A 20,362-nucleotide genomic window follows, 5' to 3' on the forward strand; every position below is an offset into this window, starting at 1 on the left:
CATCATGTTATGGGGATGTTTCTCATCGGCAGGGACTGGGGTTTTTGTCAGGATAGAAGGGAAAATGAATGGAGCAAAGTACAGAGAAGTCCTTGAGGAAAACCTGCTGCCCTCTGCAAGAAAGCTGAAACTGGGACAGAAGTTCACCTTTCAGCATGACAACGACCCAAAGCACACAGCCAAAGCTACACTGGATTTGCTAAGGAACAAAAAGGTAAATGTCCTTGAGTGGCCCAGTCAGAGCCCCGACCTAAATCCAATCGAAAATTTGTGGCATGACTTGAAGATTGCTGTCCATCAACGCTCCCCAAGGAACTTGACAGAGCTTGAACAGTTTTGTAAACAATGGTCAAATATTGCCAAATCTAGGTGTGCAAAGTTGGTAGAGACCTATCCCAACAGACTGCCAAAGGTGCTTCCACCAAGTATTAACTCAGGGGGTGGAGACTTATCCAATTATGATCTTTCAGTTTTGTATTTAATATATAATTTTTTTCTCAATAAAAACTTTTTCCCCCCCTTAACAGTGTGGAGTATGGTGTGTAGATAAGTGGGGAAAAAAAATCCTCATTTAAGCATGAAACACTGAGGCACTGACACAACAAAATGTGAAAAAAGTTCAAGGGGGTGTAGACTTTCTATAGGCGATAGCTAGATAGATAGCTAGATAGATAGATAGATAGTAGCAAAATAGGTTAACGCCAGAGGACAGTTAAGCATATAATGCTCTTGGAGGAAGCCCTAGCGTTCTGCAGTATATCAACTACTGCATCTGAGAACCTTAAGACGGACAGACGGTCCCATTCAGGGGCCAGACCCACAGCTAGAGTCTGCCCGGTTCTGGGTGCCAGAGGGTGCCTTGCGCCTGTCTGGAGGAGATCTATTCGCAGCAGGATCTCCCAAGGCTGGCCCTGCAGCAGCTGGCAAACGTTCGAAAACCAGATTCTCCTTGGCCATATGGGGGCCATCAGGAGAACTGTCGCTTTCTCTCTTTCCTGATCTTCGAGGAAAGCAGGGAGCAGCGTTATCAGCAGGAAAGTGTATAAAACCACTTTGGGCCATTCGTTGGCTAGAGCATGGGGGCTTCCCAACATGAGCGAGACACTGTCAGCCAACGGTGTCTGTCTCGCTTGGGGTGTAGCCGAAAGGCATTGAGCCACCCTTGAATGGGGTGCATATGCAGTAACCCCAGTTGGAAAGCCGATGAGGCTGCGGCCACCAGACCCAGTAATTTTTGACACATCACCAGTTGCACTGTGGACCCCTGTGAAACAGGGCTAGACAGTTTTGAATAGCCTCTACTCTGTCATCCGACAGATAGGCTTGCACGGTGAGGGAATCCAGCTGGAGACCCAAGAAGACCGTACTCTGCACCAGTATTAATTGACTCTTGGCCTCGTTGAGATTGAGATCCAGTCTTGCTAGATGGTTTGTCACTGTCGCCGTGTGGGCCACTGCTCTTTCCTGCGACTGGGAACAGAGCAACCAGTCGTCCAGGTAGTTCAGCACCCTGATCCCTTGCAGCTGCAAGGGAGCTAGGATTGCATTCCATGCACTTAGAAAAGGTGCGGGGGGCTAAGGAGAGGCCGAAAGGTAGAATGGAAAACTCAAATACGCTCCCCTGAAAGGCGAAGCAGAGATATTTCAACCTCGGGGCTGGGCTCTGCCTTGGTTGAGGGCGCAGACTCCTCTCCTTCCTCCATCTGTGGAGAAGGAGTCCTCGTTCCAGGAGCCGCTATAGAGAGTGCATCCTCCTCCTCTGCCGTCCGTGCCCAACGATTCCAGCTCACTCTGAACTCCCTTGGGGGAGGCAGGCAATGGCGGAACCACAGTCGGAGTGGCTGCAGTCTGCTGCCACACCAACAGCTCCAGGACCTGGGCCATCTGTCCAGGATATCCCTCGCCTGTCTCGAGCACTTGAACTGCGTCGCCTTCTGTGGAGATGGGGAGCGGCTGCGAAAGGATGGCAGCTGAGGCTGTGTGCAGGGGATACCCTGCGAGGGGCTCTGGGACAGTTGGAGGAGGGGAGGGAACCGGGGCTCCTAGGGCCTCAGATGGCTCGGTCACAGGAGATGAACATTACGTTCCCATGGCCGTCAAACCTTTTGCGAAGCATTAGGGGCTGGAAAGCCGCACAGATGTCACAGAACGTCTCGTCCCCTAGGGCTGAAGTGGCGTGCTGGACACCCAAGCACCGCACACAATGTATGCCCATCCTCCTGGGGCACGTTCGCCCTGCAGGACATGCAAGCATGGAACCAACACATGTTAGCTGGGATATAATCCTGGGCACTGCACCGAGTGTCAGCACAGGCGCGCCTAAACACTGCATGTACCGAGGTACCAAGGCACCAAGGGTACTGCGCGTATCAAGCACCGTGTGTGCCGTGTGCACCGAGCACCATGTGCACCGAATGCCTTGTGCACCGCGTCGCTATGCGCACCAAGTACCTTGCACATCGAGGCACCAAAGTACCAAGGGCTGAGTGTGCACCGAGGTACCGGGGGCTGCTAATGCAGCGGTGCCTACCCTGAGCCACCTGGTAAGCACGCAGCATGCACTAGGGGAGACACACAGGCTGAAGCCGCAGTGGACGAGAGCTCAGTTAGTTGAAAAAGAATACAACAGAAGGGAGAACACACTTTTTTTTTTTCTGAAGGCACAACTCAGAGGTGGGTGGGCCGAGGCAGCCAGCGAGGCCTACAACAGCGTGGCAGGCTAGAGCACAGCCCCAATGGAGCAACACACGGCGGTGGAACTGTGTTCTCCCTGAAGGTGTAGGCTGAAAGACAACACACTCACACACCAATACTGCACCGGCAGTCACACTCATACGACGAACAGCCGAAAGATGGCCTGCGACACAAGTGAAGCAGACCGTGAAGAAGAAGGAAAAAAGACACTCAAAATGGAGCCACTGATTCCACGATAGCAGCAAACCGGCTCTCAGCACAAATGCAAAAGGAATTACAGTCAACTCAGAAGAGCTCTTTCGAAAAACACACTCGGGTTAGTGACATTGAAGCGTACCTTACCGTAAGTGAGAGGCAAAAAAGGAAGTGGGCTCCGCGGAGCGACTACTTATTCCCTCGGCAGGCGGGACCGAGGATGTCACTCCATGGAGGGGCCTAATCGGGAGCTCTGACGCAAAATGCTCAGCGAATACCTACCTAAAGCAGGCATATCCCAAAAGTATTGGTTGGTAGTTGTCTTTGAATTGAAAGGGAACCTAACAATATATGGATGCCATAACATTAGAAATCAGAGTCAAGGGCACAAACACATTTAGAATTCAAAATTTAAAAGACAATGAAAAAAGACTAAGCCGAAACATTTGTCGTTGAATTTACAAAGTTTAATTTTGAAAAATGTACTAAAATAAAATATATGTTCCTAGAACCCTGCAAATCTGAAGTCACTGCATCAAGTGGTTTCTCAAGATTTGGCTCTGGAGCGCAGCAGTAGTCTGGTACAATATCCATTATCAGACTTGAGCTACAAGAATCACAGAATACCAAGCATGAAGCCAGTATCTCAAAAAGGGTTAAGTCTTCATCATGAGAAACAACAACATGTTTATACCAAAGGGCACTGTTTTATTTTGAAAATAAAAAGAACATATTGAAAATAAAAAGGTCAGCACCTCTAATGGTTTGAGTGTTAGCAGTTAAAAGGATATGATTGATTAATTCACAGGGGTGCTTAAAATACTGGAGTAAAAGTAATGCAATTGAGAAATAAGTACATTTGTCAGAAATCCAAATTGTATATTCAGGTATGCATCAACCTGTTCACTCCCCGTTTCTTTGTAACATGTGTTCTCTCTGGTGTGAGCCCACTTTTATTACTCTGTTCTTTATGGGGGGGGGGGGGGGGGGGGGGGGTTCAATGCTTTATTTCTTCCATGCCTAGTTTATCTGGGTACATAAGTAATGTTGCAAAAAGAAAAGAAACAGAAGCAAGTATTCAGAATTAAGATTAATAAAAAGTTAATCAATATAATAGTTCTTCCATAAGATCAAGATTATCTAAAGCCATTGTATATGAAGATTAATAAAAAACATAGCAATATTATTTTTTTACTTAAAATGAAGCTTTGTACAATGTGAATTAATAGAAGGGGAAAAAAGCATCACTTTATTTTGAAACAACCAGCTTATGATATGAAGTTGTCAATTTCTTTCTGCATTTCCTGAAACAAACAAAAAAAATTACAATTATACATTTTAAATAATCTATTTGATTACAAATATTATAATTCTCCAATAACCAAAGCTACAATAGGTTTTCTTTATTCATAAAATAAATAAATAGTGCTAATCTTTTTTTCTAAAAATGTGAATAAATAAAAACACCCTCCAACAGTAGTAATTAGAAAAATACTACAGTACAAATATGCATTTACACTGGTGGCCTTTGTGAGGTTGAGCCTGACTGAACAGTCTTTGCAGTGATACTGTTTTATTCATCCAATTTAGAACAGTTTGCTGTTCAGATTCAGGACCATCATAAGAATTGGGCATGTAAATGTATTTTTGAAAAGCACATACATTAATTGTAATAAAAATCAGGACTTTCTCCTTACACCCGAGATGTTGTTTCAAGAAATATGGAAATGCTTCTTATGCTGCAGAGAATCACTTGAAATATTTTAAGGAAGCAGCTATCCAATTACTTAAAAGCATTAAAATATATCCAGGTAGTGAGATTGCTTGAAAAAATAAACTATTTAAAAAAATTATACAACTATGTAACTAGCAATTCAATAAACACAATCTTTGAGAACATACCTGTATTAGTGCGGTCTTATCATAATCTTTCCGATGGTTGTATATACACTGACAGATTACAGCATAGAGCTTCTCAAGCTGATACACAGCATATCCATCAGTTTTGGCAATAACTTTAGTCAGCAGACCCTAAAAAACACACAAAGAATTTAACTTCTGATTTGAAGTTGTCAAGTATTTATTAAATAGAATAAAATAAAAAAAAGTGTTAAGTACTTAACACAAAACAATGTGTTCCCTAGGTTTCCCTTGTTTGCAGGGGTGGGAGAAGAGCAAAGTAACCAAGACAGAAAATGTATGGTGCCGTGAAGCAAGGCAAACATTTTTAGCAGTTTATATTTTAACAGTAGTTGCACGTAGCCTATACACTACAAATACAAAGCAAATATGCGTATACAACCTACAGAAACAAACACAATCTGCGCAATAATTCCACAAACCGTTTCATTTTACAAAATAAAGTGCAAACAGAAACCTCCAAGTCGCCATGCATAAGGCTGTCTCTCAAGCAAATTAAAATGTAAAAATCTGTTTCCACAGCGGTAGCTCTTCAGGTTAGGTTTAAGAAAAAGTAATTTGCTAGTTTTGCAATATCATTTTCATTGTCATTTTACGCAGTGGTACTCAACTCTGGCCCTCGAGATCCAATCCAGTCCAGGTTTTTACTCTACGCTGGTTCTAGTGTAGTTAATTGAAGCTGCTAAGAGGCAATTAACTAATTTAGGACCTAGTTGGAATAAAGACCAGGACTGGAATTGATCTAGAGGGCCAGAGTTGAGTACCACTGGTTTACGGCCTAAGTACAGCAGTAAAAACGTCAACGCCCAGAATAAGAGGGAAATTAACTTGCAAATCGGCTTTTAATACACTCAATGCAGAAGTGACTTGCCATTGCCATTGGTACTCAATTGTAAAGGTGACGTAAGCGTTTCTTGTTTTGAAATCAACACATTAATGAATGGATTTATTTAAGATCTGCAGACAAACACTGCAGACAAAAGTATCGGCACACCCCTAACACTTCTGGAGCTGGCGGTTGAAATTGAACATGTTCAGGCAATACCTTTAACTTGTCATGGTCAACAAGAACATCAGGAGTCGGAGCAGAGAGAATCTCCAAGGCTTTCTTCACGTTAATAAACTGCTGCTGTTCCAATTTAGAACGACTACTCCGTGTTGCACGCAGCAGAGGCACTAAAATAAAACACAAAAATCAATGATAACTTTAAATCAATACACCTGTACTTCTAAAGGCATTTACACAAGATCCTCTTAAAAGAAGAATCAGGCGAGGACAGAATTAGGCAGAATGGTCTTGGTTTGAATCCCGACTTACTCACTGCCTGCGTTGTACAGTTTTCCCTCTTTGTGGGGACTTTCACCACTAAATTTAAGTGTTTTTGTGGATACTGTGGAAGGGCAGATTGCAATCAGAAGTAACAACATTGCATGACCCATCATCACTGATGCCAGTACTTTTACTTGTCGAGAAACCATTTTAATGCTGATGTCAAAGCCGTTTCAAACGCTGCAGAAAGTTTTGGAGTAACAAAAGCAAACCATGAGGTAACCATAGGGAAGTTCTGGATGTCCTATGTACCAAGTGACACATATCCTGAAGTTTTTAAATATTCCAAGAAGGTGCTGAACAGCTTTTTTTTGGGGGGGGGGGGGGGGGGGGAGCTATTTGAATGATGGTCGTGCAGCTACAGCAGAGAATTGCCCAGATGTAAAAAAAGATGGCGAAGAGAATGCCAACACAGACATCACATTAGGCAAGTATATATTTATTTTTTCACAATGCTTCTTCATTGGTAAATAAGTCTGCTGTCATTACTATTGATTTTTTATCTAAAAAAACACACATTTGACATTGTTATTAGGCTTGTTGCTTTTTTGTTCCTTCTATTATGAAAATGTTTGTTGACAGTAATGTTAAAAAGGTTTGCATCCGGTATAGTTTGGTTAAATAAGTTGAAGTGGGCAGCAATTGGAGCTTAAAACTGGTTGCTGCCACAACATTGAACAATCATTGAGCATAGGAGAGAGGTGACGTTGTCTTAAGAGCAAGTTAATTTGGAGGAAATAGATTACTATTGCGATTGTTAAGCAAATGACCTGATGCGTTGTCAACCCCCATTTTTAAACATCCCACCGTTTCTTTCTAAAACAGCAATGTTTTTCCCTATTTTACATTGAACAGTATTATAAGTATGTCCTACATATGTGTAATTCAGAGCCTATATATACACTTCTTAAAACTGTATATACAATTATTGCGGCACCCAGCTCTTCTGCCAGATTTTGAAATGGCCCACAGTACCTTCAAAGTGGAGTAGCCCTGATCTAGTCTGCTGCTTCTGATGAAATCCAGCGGTGTGTTATGAGTGCACCTCATCTTGGTCTTGTCTTTACAGTACTTAACTTGGTAAAGATTATGATGCTGCCCTTCTCCCTGGCTAGCTGGCTTTCTTCTCTCCTAGTTCTTCAATTGTGTTTTAACTTGTCCCCAATGATTTAAAATAGCTTCACCTAGAACCCCTGCTTCTGGTTCATGTGGCATACTTCGATTATTTATTAAGTGGTATTTGTACTTATCATACAATCAAAATGTTTTTGTTTTTTTTCTAGGTAGACATGGAGAAAGACTGTGTCAAACATTCTTAAAAGTTTAATACATTTTTGTTTAATGTATTGCTAAGGTAGGGAAAATATTTGTATTGCAATCATGTTCATATTTGCATCTAGTCTCGCTTTGTTTTTTATGTTTTTTAATAAACGTGAATATCAGTTAAATTGCATATTTTGATAAAATATTGGCCTTAGAAGGGGGTTTAAATAGTGCATAAACTAAAACTTCCAAACAAAATAGAGGAAAACAATGGCGTAGATCCAAAACAGTCAGCAAGCTCCAGTGTACTACACACCTTCGTTTCCTTCCTGATCGTTGTCACTCCAAGTCTCTGCGGTCTCAGAGACCACTCCATTGGAAACAGCACCAGCAGGTTTCTCTGCAGGTGCAGCAGCGACTTTCTTCTTAGTGGCAGGCTCAGGCAGCAAGGTCTGTGTGCCACTTGGTGTATTGTCCCTCGTTTGTGGCACTGCTCCATCAGCCTGACCTCTTTCTATGAGCCTAGGCTGCTCAGGGTCCCCACAGATCTCCACATCTGTCTGGTCCAGACTAGACTCGCTGGTATTCTCCAGCCCACCTTCACCCTCCTCAATCTCTTTTACTGCATCATCATCTTCCTCCATTATGCTTTGATCGCCCTTAGGGGTCTGGGATAACTTTCTCTTCTTGGTGATAATGCCGCAGCTCCACCGGCATCGCCTGCGCTGCTTCTTTAAAACTGCTGCAAAGGACACATTTTGCTTAATTTATGCTTAATTTTAGCAGGTCCATCCTATTTTACAGATTGTTTTCAATGGGTTTTCCTGGCCGCAAAATTATTTAACAAACAAATTAATAATTATGTAATTATTTTCTATATAAAAAAAAAAAAAAAAATTGACGGATCTACATAAATAATTTTTTTGTATAAATTCAGCATGCAAAATAAAACCCGGGCTTCTGATTTTTGTTTTTAACTGATAAAACACAACCTCCCAATACCAAAAAAATGAAAAACTGTGTATACACCGGAACACCCCTTTCCCCATTAATTAAAAATACCTACAAAAAAAGTTGGGTAATGTACCTCCTTCCTGACTTGTATCTTGCATTGATTCATTCTTAATATTTTAAACCCACCCCAACTACTGAGTGGCAGCAAATTCTAACATTTCTATTGGAGGATTGTAACACGCTTGCGAGATCTAAAACAAGACTTTCTTGCACTCAAGACGTCAAGCTATATTACATTAGATTCACATATAATTCAAAACTAAAAAGCATCGAAAAATGAAAATAAAAACAGAATCCCCAAGTATAATGCAACAATAATTAAATCTACTGCCATCGCTTTTATTTTGAAACTCAAATGATTCATTTAACAAGTAATAGCCCTGGTGCCCTATGTGAATCCTCAGTTCACTTAGCTTGCCACCCAATAACACATGCTCTCCTCTTCATGATTGTGAATAACAGTGTTCTCAATGCATTAAATATTGTAGATAACTGGTTTGATACTCAATTAGGAAATTGGTTGCAGGCAAACTTAAAAAGGACAGCGAAGTAGAGACTCCTACAGTAAAAGAAGTACTTTGCAATACAATGTGCTTTCTGTGTAAAAAGATGCCTTTTGACTATTTTAAATTTCTTGTAAATCTGTTCACCTGTTCTTGTTCTTCCTGTCTACTCTGGAAACTATGTAAAGTTATTTTGGAAATTGAGTTTATTTTACTGATCTCTGAAATATAAAGTTATTTGGAGGATGTCAGGTGAAAGAAGCCATCCATTAAGAAGTGTTGTGTGCCCTAGTAAACATTCTACTGTTTCTATTATTACCTCAGAGATTAAATTAAAACGTGACCAATAAGCAATTCATGAAACAAGCCGTCAGTAACATAAACCCCAGTATAACAATAAAAAACCTAGTTTGTGGTTAACCCATTGCATAAAAAAATTAAATTAAAAGAAATAAATAAAATTGACAAGAACTTAAAAACACGCCACCGTTTAGTAGTCTGGATCCATTTACTTAGAAAAGCATGTGACATCTGTAGTTCTCCAGTTTATCCCTTAGTGTGTGGGCTACAGGTCCCTCTACACAGTTTATTGTGGTAGTCATTTATAAATCCTCCTTTACATAACCTCCTCAGACCCGAGGGTCCCCTGTTACGCGAGTTGAAACATTTACTTCCATGGGGCAAGATATCCCTTTAAAAATCAGGGGTAGATAACCTTGGTTTTTTCAATCCATTCCATTGTAGGACCTTGTTACAACCAGACCCTTAATTATTTAATTGGCCCTGTTGGTGTCCTGCAGTGGGATGGCTTGGAATAGCCAAGGTTGCCTACCACTGACTTAAAAGGCATAAATTGGTCATACTTTAGTGCTTCCAAAGATTAACAAATACAGTTTTATACCATATAAACCACACCAGGAGGTTCCATAAATGCATTTTAGGTTCCAGCACCTAAAAACCTACAGTTTATGATTTATACTTAAAATCCAAACATCTATTTAAATGGATACAAAGACTAAGGAGGATAAATGCATGGAGTTAGTAATTTGCTTACTAAATGCCAAGTACAAAGCATTTTCTTGATTTACTCATTCCACATGTGGTCTATGCTATAGCCAATAACTGAGAAGGGCTGTCCTGCTTATTTATGATGTTAATTTACTATTACTGAGCTTATTACGAGCTTTGTCCGACATTAATCTCAATATAGAAAACAATGCAAACATTAATTTTGATATACGGTACACAGAAATCAAAATCTCACATGTAGATGGAGTACTTGCTGCCATAGGTTTAGCTGGTACTTTGGGTTTAGCTTCCTTGGGTACATCTGCATCACTTTTCCTCAGATCAACAGCAGTAGTTTGCTTTGACTGCACTTTGTAATAGGAAGGTGCAAACTTCGAATCCGGGCAACCTTCAGGTTTAAAAAACAAACAAGAAAAAAGTTATTCACGCAAAATCAGAGCCATCAGCATCATGAGCAATGTCTAAGAAGACACGCTATAGTAGTGCTGGGATAAATATCTGAATAAACATTTTTACATGTATTGCAAGGCAAAAAAATTTATCTGTGTGAGATTTTATATACAGTATATTGTCGCAGAGGCCGGTGGCGGGATTTACTCTGCTGGAGCCACTGCTCACTTTCCCTTACTTGTCACCTGCTTGCCGTTGTCACTGCTGTTGCTGTGAGTGGGGAGAGGGGGCATGTGTCATACCGGCACCCTACTGGCAGATGCAGAGCAGTGGGGGGCGTTCTCCTGGTGCGCCCTGACTAAGCTAAGATCAGCCCCACATGCTGGTAAGTATTGCTGTTCACTATTTGCTAAATAAAAGAGTGATCTATTTTGGAAGATAAAAGTTGTACCCCTGGATTCTTACTGACGCTACAATAAAAATATGATACAGGTCATACTTGCAAAAGAAATAACTCCTAGTAAATCAGTGCTTTCATGACACAATCCCAGTTTGTTAAGTGGAATGCAAAAAAAGAAATAAAAACCGTGTAAATATTTCTCATTGTACAATGCCCCCCTTTTCAAGTTTAATTTTATTTGAAGTGTTTATTCACGTTAAACTAATGTTATTACTTTATGAAATCATGTATATGGTCACTTTGTTTATTGCAAAGACACAACAATGGCAGGGATTTTTTTTAAAAAATGCGTTATCTACTTTATTTTTAATTGAAATACACACAAGATTTAACTACTGTATTACTTTCTTTGTTTTGTAGTTAAGTCAAAAGGGTAAAGTAAGGCCTTTCTTACTTCTGGGATATTTTTCAACTTTAATAGTGTCACATATAATGGCTTTGATAACGTTTTGAAAATTAACGTATATCCGAACGAATATCTAAATCTTGAACGAATATCCAAACATGAACATTTCATGTTCGTCCCAGCACTACAATATAGTGGAACATACTGTATGCTTGCTTTATATGAGAATTAAAGCCTGACTTCCTAGGATTAATCCTGAACCTCCCACCTAATCACCCTTTGTGGTCCAAATATTAACTTTGTTTTGGAAATTTAAAACACTTTAGCAGCATCACAACATTATTAATGCAGATTTGAGGCATGTTATTACTCAAATCAGAGATGCTTGTTATTCCTAACCAAAATTAAACACGACACATTTATGGTAAGCAAACGTTATACCTCTTTTTTGGCGTGATTCTTGTATTCCTTCACAAATCTTCTCAAATTCCTCATCAAGTTCTTCTTTGATGATAGCATGAGTGGTGTCCTTTAGAGCACAGGCTCTGTGCCTGATTAAACGATCTGTAAAACACCCAAAACAGCAGGTGACAACTGGGTTACTGGAAGATAATGTATTAATTAGTAATAACTGCTCCCTCACTTCCCTAGGACAGCTAAGTGTAAATAGCACACATGAAGTCTTAAGAGGTTCATTAACAGTTAAGAGTTTAGTTGATTATCTAGCTGCTGTTGGGAGGAATAAGCAAATGATGTAACTGCATTATTAGGTCATTTTATTCCACCTATAGAATGATTAAGCAACATATCGATTTGGTACAATTATATCCATGGAGTTTATAATAGTGTGACATTATAGGTTGCATCACAATAGTGGCAAACATTCTGTATCTCAGTGATTCTCAATTCTAGGCGGAGTTGAACTGCGCAATAGTTTGCAAACATTTTTACTTCTCTTGAACATAAACCAACATACTGCAGAGGTCTATACGTTCGCAAATGTTCACATACTTAACACAACCCTTGCCCATAAAGAATGATTTAAAAAGGTAGGTTGAGTTTAAGTTTTGTTATAAAATTATTGTTGACATTTATAACAAAAGTCATGCTACATAAACCCTCACTAACAACGTGAAAGATCCTCAAGTTACAAACAAAGCACCTTCAGAGCCATCATGAAAAAAAAAAAAAAAAAAAGAGTGGTTGGGAAGGTTTAAAAAAAAAAATATATATATATATATATATATATATATATAAAAATATAATCTAGTATTAAGATTTTTCCTATAACTGTTTGAGAAATTTAGTCGTTGCCAATTTTATTTTTATTATTTTCACCACCCCTGCACTGACTCGGGAGGGTGAAGACGAACACACGCTGTCCTCCGAAGCGTGTGCCGTCAGCCAACCGCTTTTTTTCACACAAGAGCTACAGCGTCGAAGGACAAGCAGCTCTCGGGCAGCTTACATGCAAGCCCGCAGGTGCCCAGCCAGACTACAGGGGTTGCTGGTGCGCGGTGAGCCGAGGACACCCTGGCCGACCTAGCCCTCCCTCCCCCTGGGCGGCGCTCGGCCAATTGAGTGCCGCCCCCTGGAAGCTCCCGTCCTCGGTCGGCAAAGGAATAGAGTGGACTCGAACTTGCGACGTCCAGACTATAGAGCGCATCCTGCACTCCACGTGGAGCGCCATTACTGGATGCGTCACTCAGGAGCCCCCCGAAAATTTCTAGAAATTAAATTTCCATTGGGGTATGTAAACTTTTGACTACAACTGTATAATTAATGATATATATATATATTAGTGGCAGAGTAGGGGGAGGAGCCAGAGGGGCACACCTGCTCCAATTGAATTTATGAGGCCCCTGCATAAAAGGCTTGGAAACTCTGCAGTCAGGGCTGTGTGCCAGGCTGTGAAGCTACATGTGCTGGTGAGACCTGTGTGTGCACTTGTTTGGTTGCTGGTAAATGGCATAGCCGTCTAGCGTGTTAGTGAGGGCCGATCAAGAAAAGTTTAGTTAGCGCTCCGTTCAGGAGTTAGGCTTTTGTTTTGCTTTTTGTTTATTGTAAATAAATGTGAGCAACGGCGTCAAAAATTAAAGTTTTGGTGTTGGGTCAGTGTTTTTAAAGACAGCCTGTATAGATAGATAGATAGATAGATAACACAGACACACACACTTTTTTGGAGGACACCAATTAACCAAGTGAATCACAAAAGACATCAGAAATATTTGTGGTCTGTATCACCGATATGGATTGACAAACTGGCAGTGACAAAGCAATTTTTTACTGTGCAATCCCTTTCAGCATCTACTCACACCAGTTAGCTGTTATCGGATTCAACAGTAAGTCACATGAAGTGTTATTGTGTCTAACCGGTTTCAATGACATGAATGGCATTGCCTGTAGTGTTAATTGGTACGAGTTACCAGATTTGCTTCCTTACATATGAAAACAAATTAAGGAGAAGTAGAAAAAAAGATACCTGTAGGATCTTTGTCTGGATTGTATTCCAATGCGTTACTGCAGATCAGGTCTACATCACAAAGATATTCCTTCACAGTACTGTACTTATGCATGTCAATTTTTCTAAGGACAGTAGAGAGGTCCATGGGTTGCTTGATAACCTGGCAGTAATCATCAACCTAAAACATTAAAACCAACTGCAGTCAACAGAGAAACACATTTCTGACTGCTAAACATTACTGAAAGGTTCCTCTACATTAGACTTGACAAACACATAACCTTTCATGGTAGCTATAAGCCAATTAACTTTAAATGGATCTATTACTACTGGTTAATTAAAACGTAACCTTTCCCCTGGACTATAAGCAATACTACCACTTCCATCACCAATTCTGCAGTTAGCCCAGGGTAGGTGCATTGTGTTGCTATATCCATTGTAGCATGGATGCTGGTATACCTCTTCAAGGTCAACAGGCTTGGTGAAGGCTCGGAATCGCTTGTCCATGGTAAGGCGGCTGGTGACGTTGCGGAGGAAGATCCGCAGCTCCCTCAATGTGTCCTCCTCCTGCTCCTCCAGCCGACGAAGTTCTTGCTCCGTCAGCTGCCGAGGGTGGACCGGAGGAGCCAAGGGCAGTACCTCCATCGCCTTCTGCACTATGTATGGAGATGTGACGGAGAGAAAAGCGCTCTTTACAGGATTGTATATTTTAACTTTGTTCAGGTGTTATGAGCCAATACTTGCAAAGTAAAGTCAGCATTTTAATTCAATTGAAAATAACATGGTGCACTACTGCATTTAGCAAACTAGTAGCCTGTTAAGCTTACTGTAATAACGCTGGTCTAGATTGTATAGCTTAAATCGTCTCTTAAAACCAATGTGATACAACCAAAAATAAACAAACCTGCTTTCTTTTGAGAGCCTGGGGCCTTGGCAGCTTGATGCAAAATCAGATCTTCAAAGAACCGCTTCCTCTCATTACTGGTGGGAAGCTGCACGTGGTAAACCTCTCCATATCCTTTCAGAAACAGATCCTGAATCTAACAAAAACACCATGTTTAACATCGGCCTTGAACACAAACAGGACTAGAAAAATAAGCAACCCAATATCAAACAGAAAACACAAGCGTGCAGGACTATTACACAACCACTGGTACAAAGAACAAAAGAATTAACAAATGTATTTGTGTTTTGCTTATAGTACCATGTTACAATTGATGTCCAACACTAGGAAAACATGGTTTACTAAGAAATGCCAAATTAAAATGCATCAACTAAAATTTGTATAGTGTTAAAAATCGTGATAATAAAACAGGGTAAGACTAATGGCAGTTCTTCATTGTTTTGGGGTGCATTTAGTTACAAACTTGCTGGGACTTTCTCAGACAATAAATCTTGATGTAACTGAACTTGAATCCTAGTCATCTCCAGTTGTGTTACAGACTTTTATAGTATAATAATGACGACACAGTACTGTACATTAAAGACAGGAAATTGCATCCCTGTTTTGATTACAGAACCTTTTTTTTTTTTTTTTTTTTTTTGAAATGCTTGCTGCAGTCTTAAGGTTTTCAAATGTTGGAAGCTAAATAGGGTTATCCGTAACATTTGGTGTGACACATATTTATTTTATTTTTTTTAAAGATAACAAAATACACCAACTATATATTTCACATTAAATCAAAGTTTATTTCATTTCTTTAAAGGTTTGATTATATCCAAGGCCCTGTGTAAATCTCAATTTCTCAGACTGTGGAAATCGTGAAATTAGCCCAATACTGCAATTTCTTTCAATATTCTTAAATAAATACATTTCATAATTATTTGTATTTCATACAAAAAAAAAAACTGTACAGTAGTGCTGTGCTGTAATTGTTATGTGACTGTATGCAATCTAGGCAGGAAATTAAAATACTACACACTGGATGTCGCTAAAAAGGCTAAAAAATGTGTCTGCAGCAGATTGAGTAAAGCAGTATCCAGCAGGGGTTTTACAGAGCGATGGAGGTAAGCTCTTCTGTACATCCTGCAACGTTAGATCACTACTGAAAATCGTCTGTTGACAGGCTAGATTCAAGTGTTCACCGAAAGAGAAAGGCAGAAATCCAGAGCAGTACCGCGACTGCTTTGCTTGCAAAGAAAGCATAAAACACATTACATTTTGACCTGACCGAGGCATTTGTTTGTGCAAATATCCCACTTGAAAAATTGGACAGACTGTGTGTAGCAAATGCTGGAGCGATTCCTTAAATCAGCCCAGCTGAGTCGTGAATACTTACCTAAAGTTGCTGAGCATCACAAGCAAGAGACTATGGAATTGTTAAGACAGTCTGGTTGCTTGTCAGTGGTCACTGACGAGTCGACTGATGCCCATAAATCAGTATGTGTTACACATTGTATTTGTTTTGCAAGGTCTGCAAAATGCAGGAGGCTGTGCAGTCCAGTGGTTAAAGAAAAGGGCTTGCAACCAGGAGGTCCCCGGTTCAAATCCCACCTCAGCCACTGACTCATTGTGTGACCCTGAGCAAGTCACTTAATCTCCTTGTGCTCCGTCTTTCAGGTGAGACGTAATTGTAAAGTGACTCTGCAGCTGATGCATAGTTCACACACACCCTAGTCTCTGTAAGTCGCCTTGGATAAAGGCGTCTGCTAAATAAACAAATAATAATAATAATAATAATAATAATAATAATAACAACAATAACAATAATCTGATGTAGAACTGAAAGTTGTCCTTGCAGATACACTTTACCTATAGGCTGTTAATTACAACACCGTTTCACTAGCTATTGTAAAGTGCTTGAATAACTTTGACGTTGATTTTGATGTCAATGCATTTCTATCTATTTGCTGTTTTAAAAAAAATAATAATTCTGCGGTTTTCACAGGGCCTTAATTATATCTGTACCCAGCTGTGTAGACGTGACTACTTGTTGTGACATATTGCAATCCTGAATAAAAACAAACATGACGGGCCTATTTAAGAAAAAAATTATAAAGTTATTTTTTGAGATGAGAAAGGGATAGTGGTGTTGCATTAAACTTAAATATAGCCCTAATGTTCATTTCAAAGGGGAGTTAGTAGCTTACTGTACCGATTGTTGCTATGTCTAGTATGCAGAGGAATGTAAAGTTAAGAACCGATTCCGGGGTAGCTAAAACAGTACCTGTTAGCCATAGGAGTGTGTAATACAACAAACTCATTACAGAATGACAAAAATTGTGTTGAATCGTAGTGCATTTTGCACCTGTGTGCAGCTATACATGAATTTTACAGTGCAGTATATCAGTTCAATAAGCAACCAAAATGCTGAGAGAGTGAAAGAGTGAGTATTTATAACAGAGCACATTCAGAACCACCAAACCTAAGATTCTCATCTTTTCTTGTCTACCTTTGACGTATCTAATAATCAGCAAACACAATTTCTTCTTAATGAGACCATTAAAAGGTCCTTCACACTTTATCAACTGGTGGTGGTGACCCCAATACTCAGTAATATAAGAATGTGAACCAAAACTCATTTTAATATTGAAGATGTAGAGAAAGACGGACAGAATTTTTGTATTTCTAAATGTATGTAAATGTGTACTGTACCAAGACAAGGTTTATTCAACAAAAGGATAAATAGGCTAAAATTAATTAAAAAATACATTTCAAATACCTCTGAATGGAGCTTTTTATGAGGTGAACTGCAGGTTGCCAGCAGAAGTATCGGAGAGAACGAAGGAATGTCACGTAATAAGCTGACAAATGTAGCCTTCAGCGCAGCTCCCATTGTATCCCACCACAGGTCAATGTTAGGAAGATACATAATGCTTGGGGAGGTTCTCTTTGCTTCACAGAAAAGCTTACAAAAAAAACAAACATGCATTAGTGCATGGGTTAGTACAATAAAAACAACCACAATCAAAGATGTGAATTGTCTGGTTACCTGTGCGCAGGTTTCTTCAGGTGATGCAGTACTGACTCCATAGAGTACTGCTATACCCAGAGTGTACACAGTGAATTTCTCCAGGACGTGCAGGACAGCAGGAGCCAGGTGTGAACTCTGTCCATCCCCCGACCTCCCTGCTAGTAGAAATCTTGGCCGGTAGGATGTTGGATTATAGTGGGCACTCCTAATGGTAAATACATTAATAAAAAAAAAAAAAAAAGGAAAAACATTCCATCAAGTCCAAGTAGTTTATAAGTAAAAATAAAACAATAGAAGGCTTTTTTTGGATGGAAGTAATTCAGTACTCAATCTTTGAAATGCAGGAAAGCCAAAATAAGTTTAAATCTGTTAAAATATAAAAGCCAAGCCAACTATAGAGTATACATATGCGATTCTTTAGCATGTTACCTTTTGAAATGGAGGAATTGTTTCTGTTGCCTTGATTTATGGCTTGAGTTGTTTTCATATACAGACTGTCCTTCATCATCACTGTATATTAGCTGTTCATCTAAAATATGACTTGTATGTTCAGATGAAAAAAAATCTTCAAAATAAAAGGATAAACATAATTAGGAACAGGCCTGACCAGAAGTCTTTATTCAGAGTTTTTTTTTTTTTATTGAATGAAGCTTTTTTCCAACTCGCTGTTAAAACATTAAAATATTTATTGCAAGCTATTCCTTGGGAATAATAATATTGACATATTTCTGATCAAACATTTAGTAAACATAAATCTAAAACTGATATGTGGAAGTATGTCTGCATCAAATCACCGTTTATGAAACATAAAACTGGCCATGTAAAAAAATCTTACTGGACGATACCAATTAAAGGCTATTGAAAGAATCCTAAAATACAGCCGTGTACAAAGTGTGTTGCCCATCATGCATAAACCATGACAATTTGGCAGTCGTTTATGGTCCAAGTCATGACACATTTAGTATGCAGTTTTTATGTAATCCTGCAAATACAATCTATGAGATAGGTCACATGCAAAGGTCAGCAGCTCTGTAAAATTACTGCCAGTTATTTTCTTTTGTACAATACCCACAATCAAGCTTAACCTAAGCCACATTTGGAGATGATATGCTGCTTCAGAGCCACACGTGGCTGTGTGAATATGTGAATACACTGGTTCTGTGCAGCCATATTTTAAAACAGTTCTAAATGTTTAGCTAAATTTAAAGAGAAAGTAGCATCAAATCTTATTTTCTTAGTTCTTAAGGTCCCCATTGACTATGCTTGCAATTATTTTGATTGGTTTTGTGTTCTGTATGTAAAGTATGTTAAAAGTGCTTTGACGACCGAGCTCCTGAGCTGCTCATATATTTTATTTATATATATATATATATATATATATATATATATATATATATATATTAATTATACACATACATACAAATAAAAACTACATGAAATTTCAAGCTACTTACTCCTGAATCATGCACTAATGTTTTACCCTATGGGTACTGGACTAGCATGAATACAACTTATATATTTTGCCCACCTGAGCTCTCCTGCCTTTTAATGGCCTGCTCTGCATGAGGGAAGACCCTGCTCAGTGCAACCAGGATGTCTTGGAGGGCGTTTTCCAGCAGGGGCTTTACAATGGGAGACAGGGCTTTTCCAGGTGAGGATACTGCCCGTTGGGAAGCGGGGACAGTCTTCTGCATGGCCACCATGAAGTCCCTGCTATTGATCTGAATGGAGTCCACGTTCAGTTGCAGCTTCTCAGTGGTGGCATAGATCTGTGGATAGTGCCTGCGGAGGGCACAAAGTGCTGCTTCAGCACAGACTGACTTAATATCTGCACCGCAGTAACCTGGAAAAAGAAATATACAGAGGGTTAAGCACAAGTGGAGTTGACAACGCATCATACACAAGACTAAATATATAGATTCATGAAAAGAAAAAATCATGATACGATTCCTGTATGGCAGTGATTGGTGTATGACAGTTTATATACTTTTGCCCACTTTTTGAAATGTCACCTTACCATAATAGGTTTTGGATTCTAGGTCATTTCTACTGCAATAAAATTCCCGCATTTATGTAAGGGATAAACAACGATAACTGTTGAAATCAGTAAAAATTCACCGTTTCGAGCGCCATGTAGCCTGAGAAACTGTGGATTATTTTACTGATTCAACACTTTGAGTTGTTAAGCTGAGTAAAAACAGTTAAAATGTTTGTCTCTCACACTGCAACAATGTCGTCATGAGTTCTTCGGAGTTTGAGTTTGAAATTCCACTTTACACAGACACAAGTGTTTGTTGTAAGTGAAGATGTGAAGCAGTGGTTAGGGCTCTGGACTCTTGACCGGAGGGTCGTGGGTTCAATCCCAGGTGGGGACACTGCTGCTGTACCCCTGAGCAAGGTACTTTATCTAAAATTGCTCCAGTAAAAACCCAAACTGTATAAATGGGTAATTGCATGTAAAAAATAATGTGATATCTTGTAACAATTGTAAGTCGCCCTGGATAAGGACATCTGCTAAGAAATAAATAATAAAAAAAGATAGTAGTGTGCACAAAGTTTTAGATGCAGAACATGAAAGTGGCATTAGAAAAATAAAAATGCAAAAAAAACAAAAAAGTAACATGAACCTGGAACGGAGAGGAAGGTTATTGATCGTTTTGCCAAACCTAAAGATGCAAACCTAAATATCATTGCAAGCGATCAGTTTGAGAAGTACGTAAGTAGGCTGTAAGCTGCTTTGAACAATGGTTTAAGCCAGGAATGAAATGCAATAGCTGAGTTTAAATCTAACGTCCATGTAAATTGATACAGTTTTACAAAGTTATGATGAAATTGCTTGTTAC

General features: G+C 39.6%; 1 protein-coding gene across 3 annotated transcripts in view; it reads right to left on the bottom strand.

Annotated features, from left to right (window-relative positions):
* Positions 1 to 3,876: 3,876 nt before the first annotated feature.
* Positions 3,877 to 20,362, bottom strand: part of LOC117435436 (ATPase family AAA domain-containing protein 2-like) — a 28,857-nt gene continuing 12,371 nt past the window's right edge. The window contains exons 16-28 of one of the 3 annotated variants that reach the window (XM_034058585.3): positions 19,048 to 19,362; positions 17,949 to 18,084; positions 17,538 to 17,724; positions 17,268 to 17,453; positions 14,510 to 14,645; positions 14,065 to 14,261; positions 13,627 to 13,786; positions 11,586 to 11,708; positions 10,184 to 10,336; positions 7,719 to 8,141; positions 5,855 to 5,985; positions 4,792 to 4,920; positions 3,877 to 4,193 (exon numbers count right to left, since the gene is read on the bottom strand). In XM_034058585.3, coding sequence (XP_033914476.2) covers positions 4,158 to 4,193; positions 4,792 to 4,920; positions 5,855 to 5,985; positions 7,719 to 8,141; positions 10,184 to 10,336; positions 11,586 to 11,708; positions 13,627 to 13,786; positions 14,065 to 14,261; positions 14,510 to 14,645; positions 17,268 to 17,453; positions 17,538 to 17,724; positions 17,949 to 18,084; positions 19,048 to 19,362 — 2,312 coding nt within the window. In that variant the 3' untranslated portion in view covers positions 3,877 to 4,157. Of the gene's footprint in view, positions 4,194 to 4,791; positions 4,921 to 5,854; positions 5,986 to 7,718; positions 8,145 to 10,183; positions 10,337 to 11,585; positions 11,709 to 13,626; positions 13,787 to 14,064; positions 14,262 to 14,509; positions 14,646 to 17,267; positions 17,454 to 17,537; positions 17,725 to 17,948; positions 18,085 to 19,047; positions 19,363 to 20,362 lie in introns of all 3 variants that reach the window. The other 2 variants (XM_034058584.3, XM_034058586.3) reach the window with 2 other exon arrangements.

This window comes from Acipenser ruthenus, chromosome 3 (genome assembly GCF_902713425.1).
Source record: "Acipenser ruthenus chromosome 3, fAciRut3.2 maternal haplotype, whole genome shotgun sequence".
Taxonomy (NCBI): Eukaryota; Metazoa; Chordata; class Actinopteri; order Acipenseriformes; family Acipenseridae; genus Acipenser; species Acipenser ruthenus.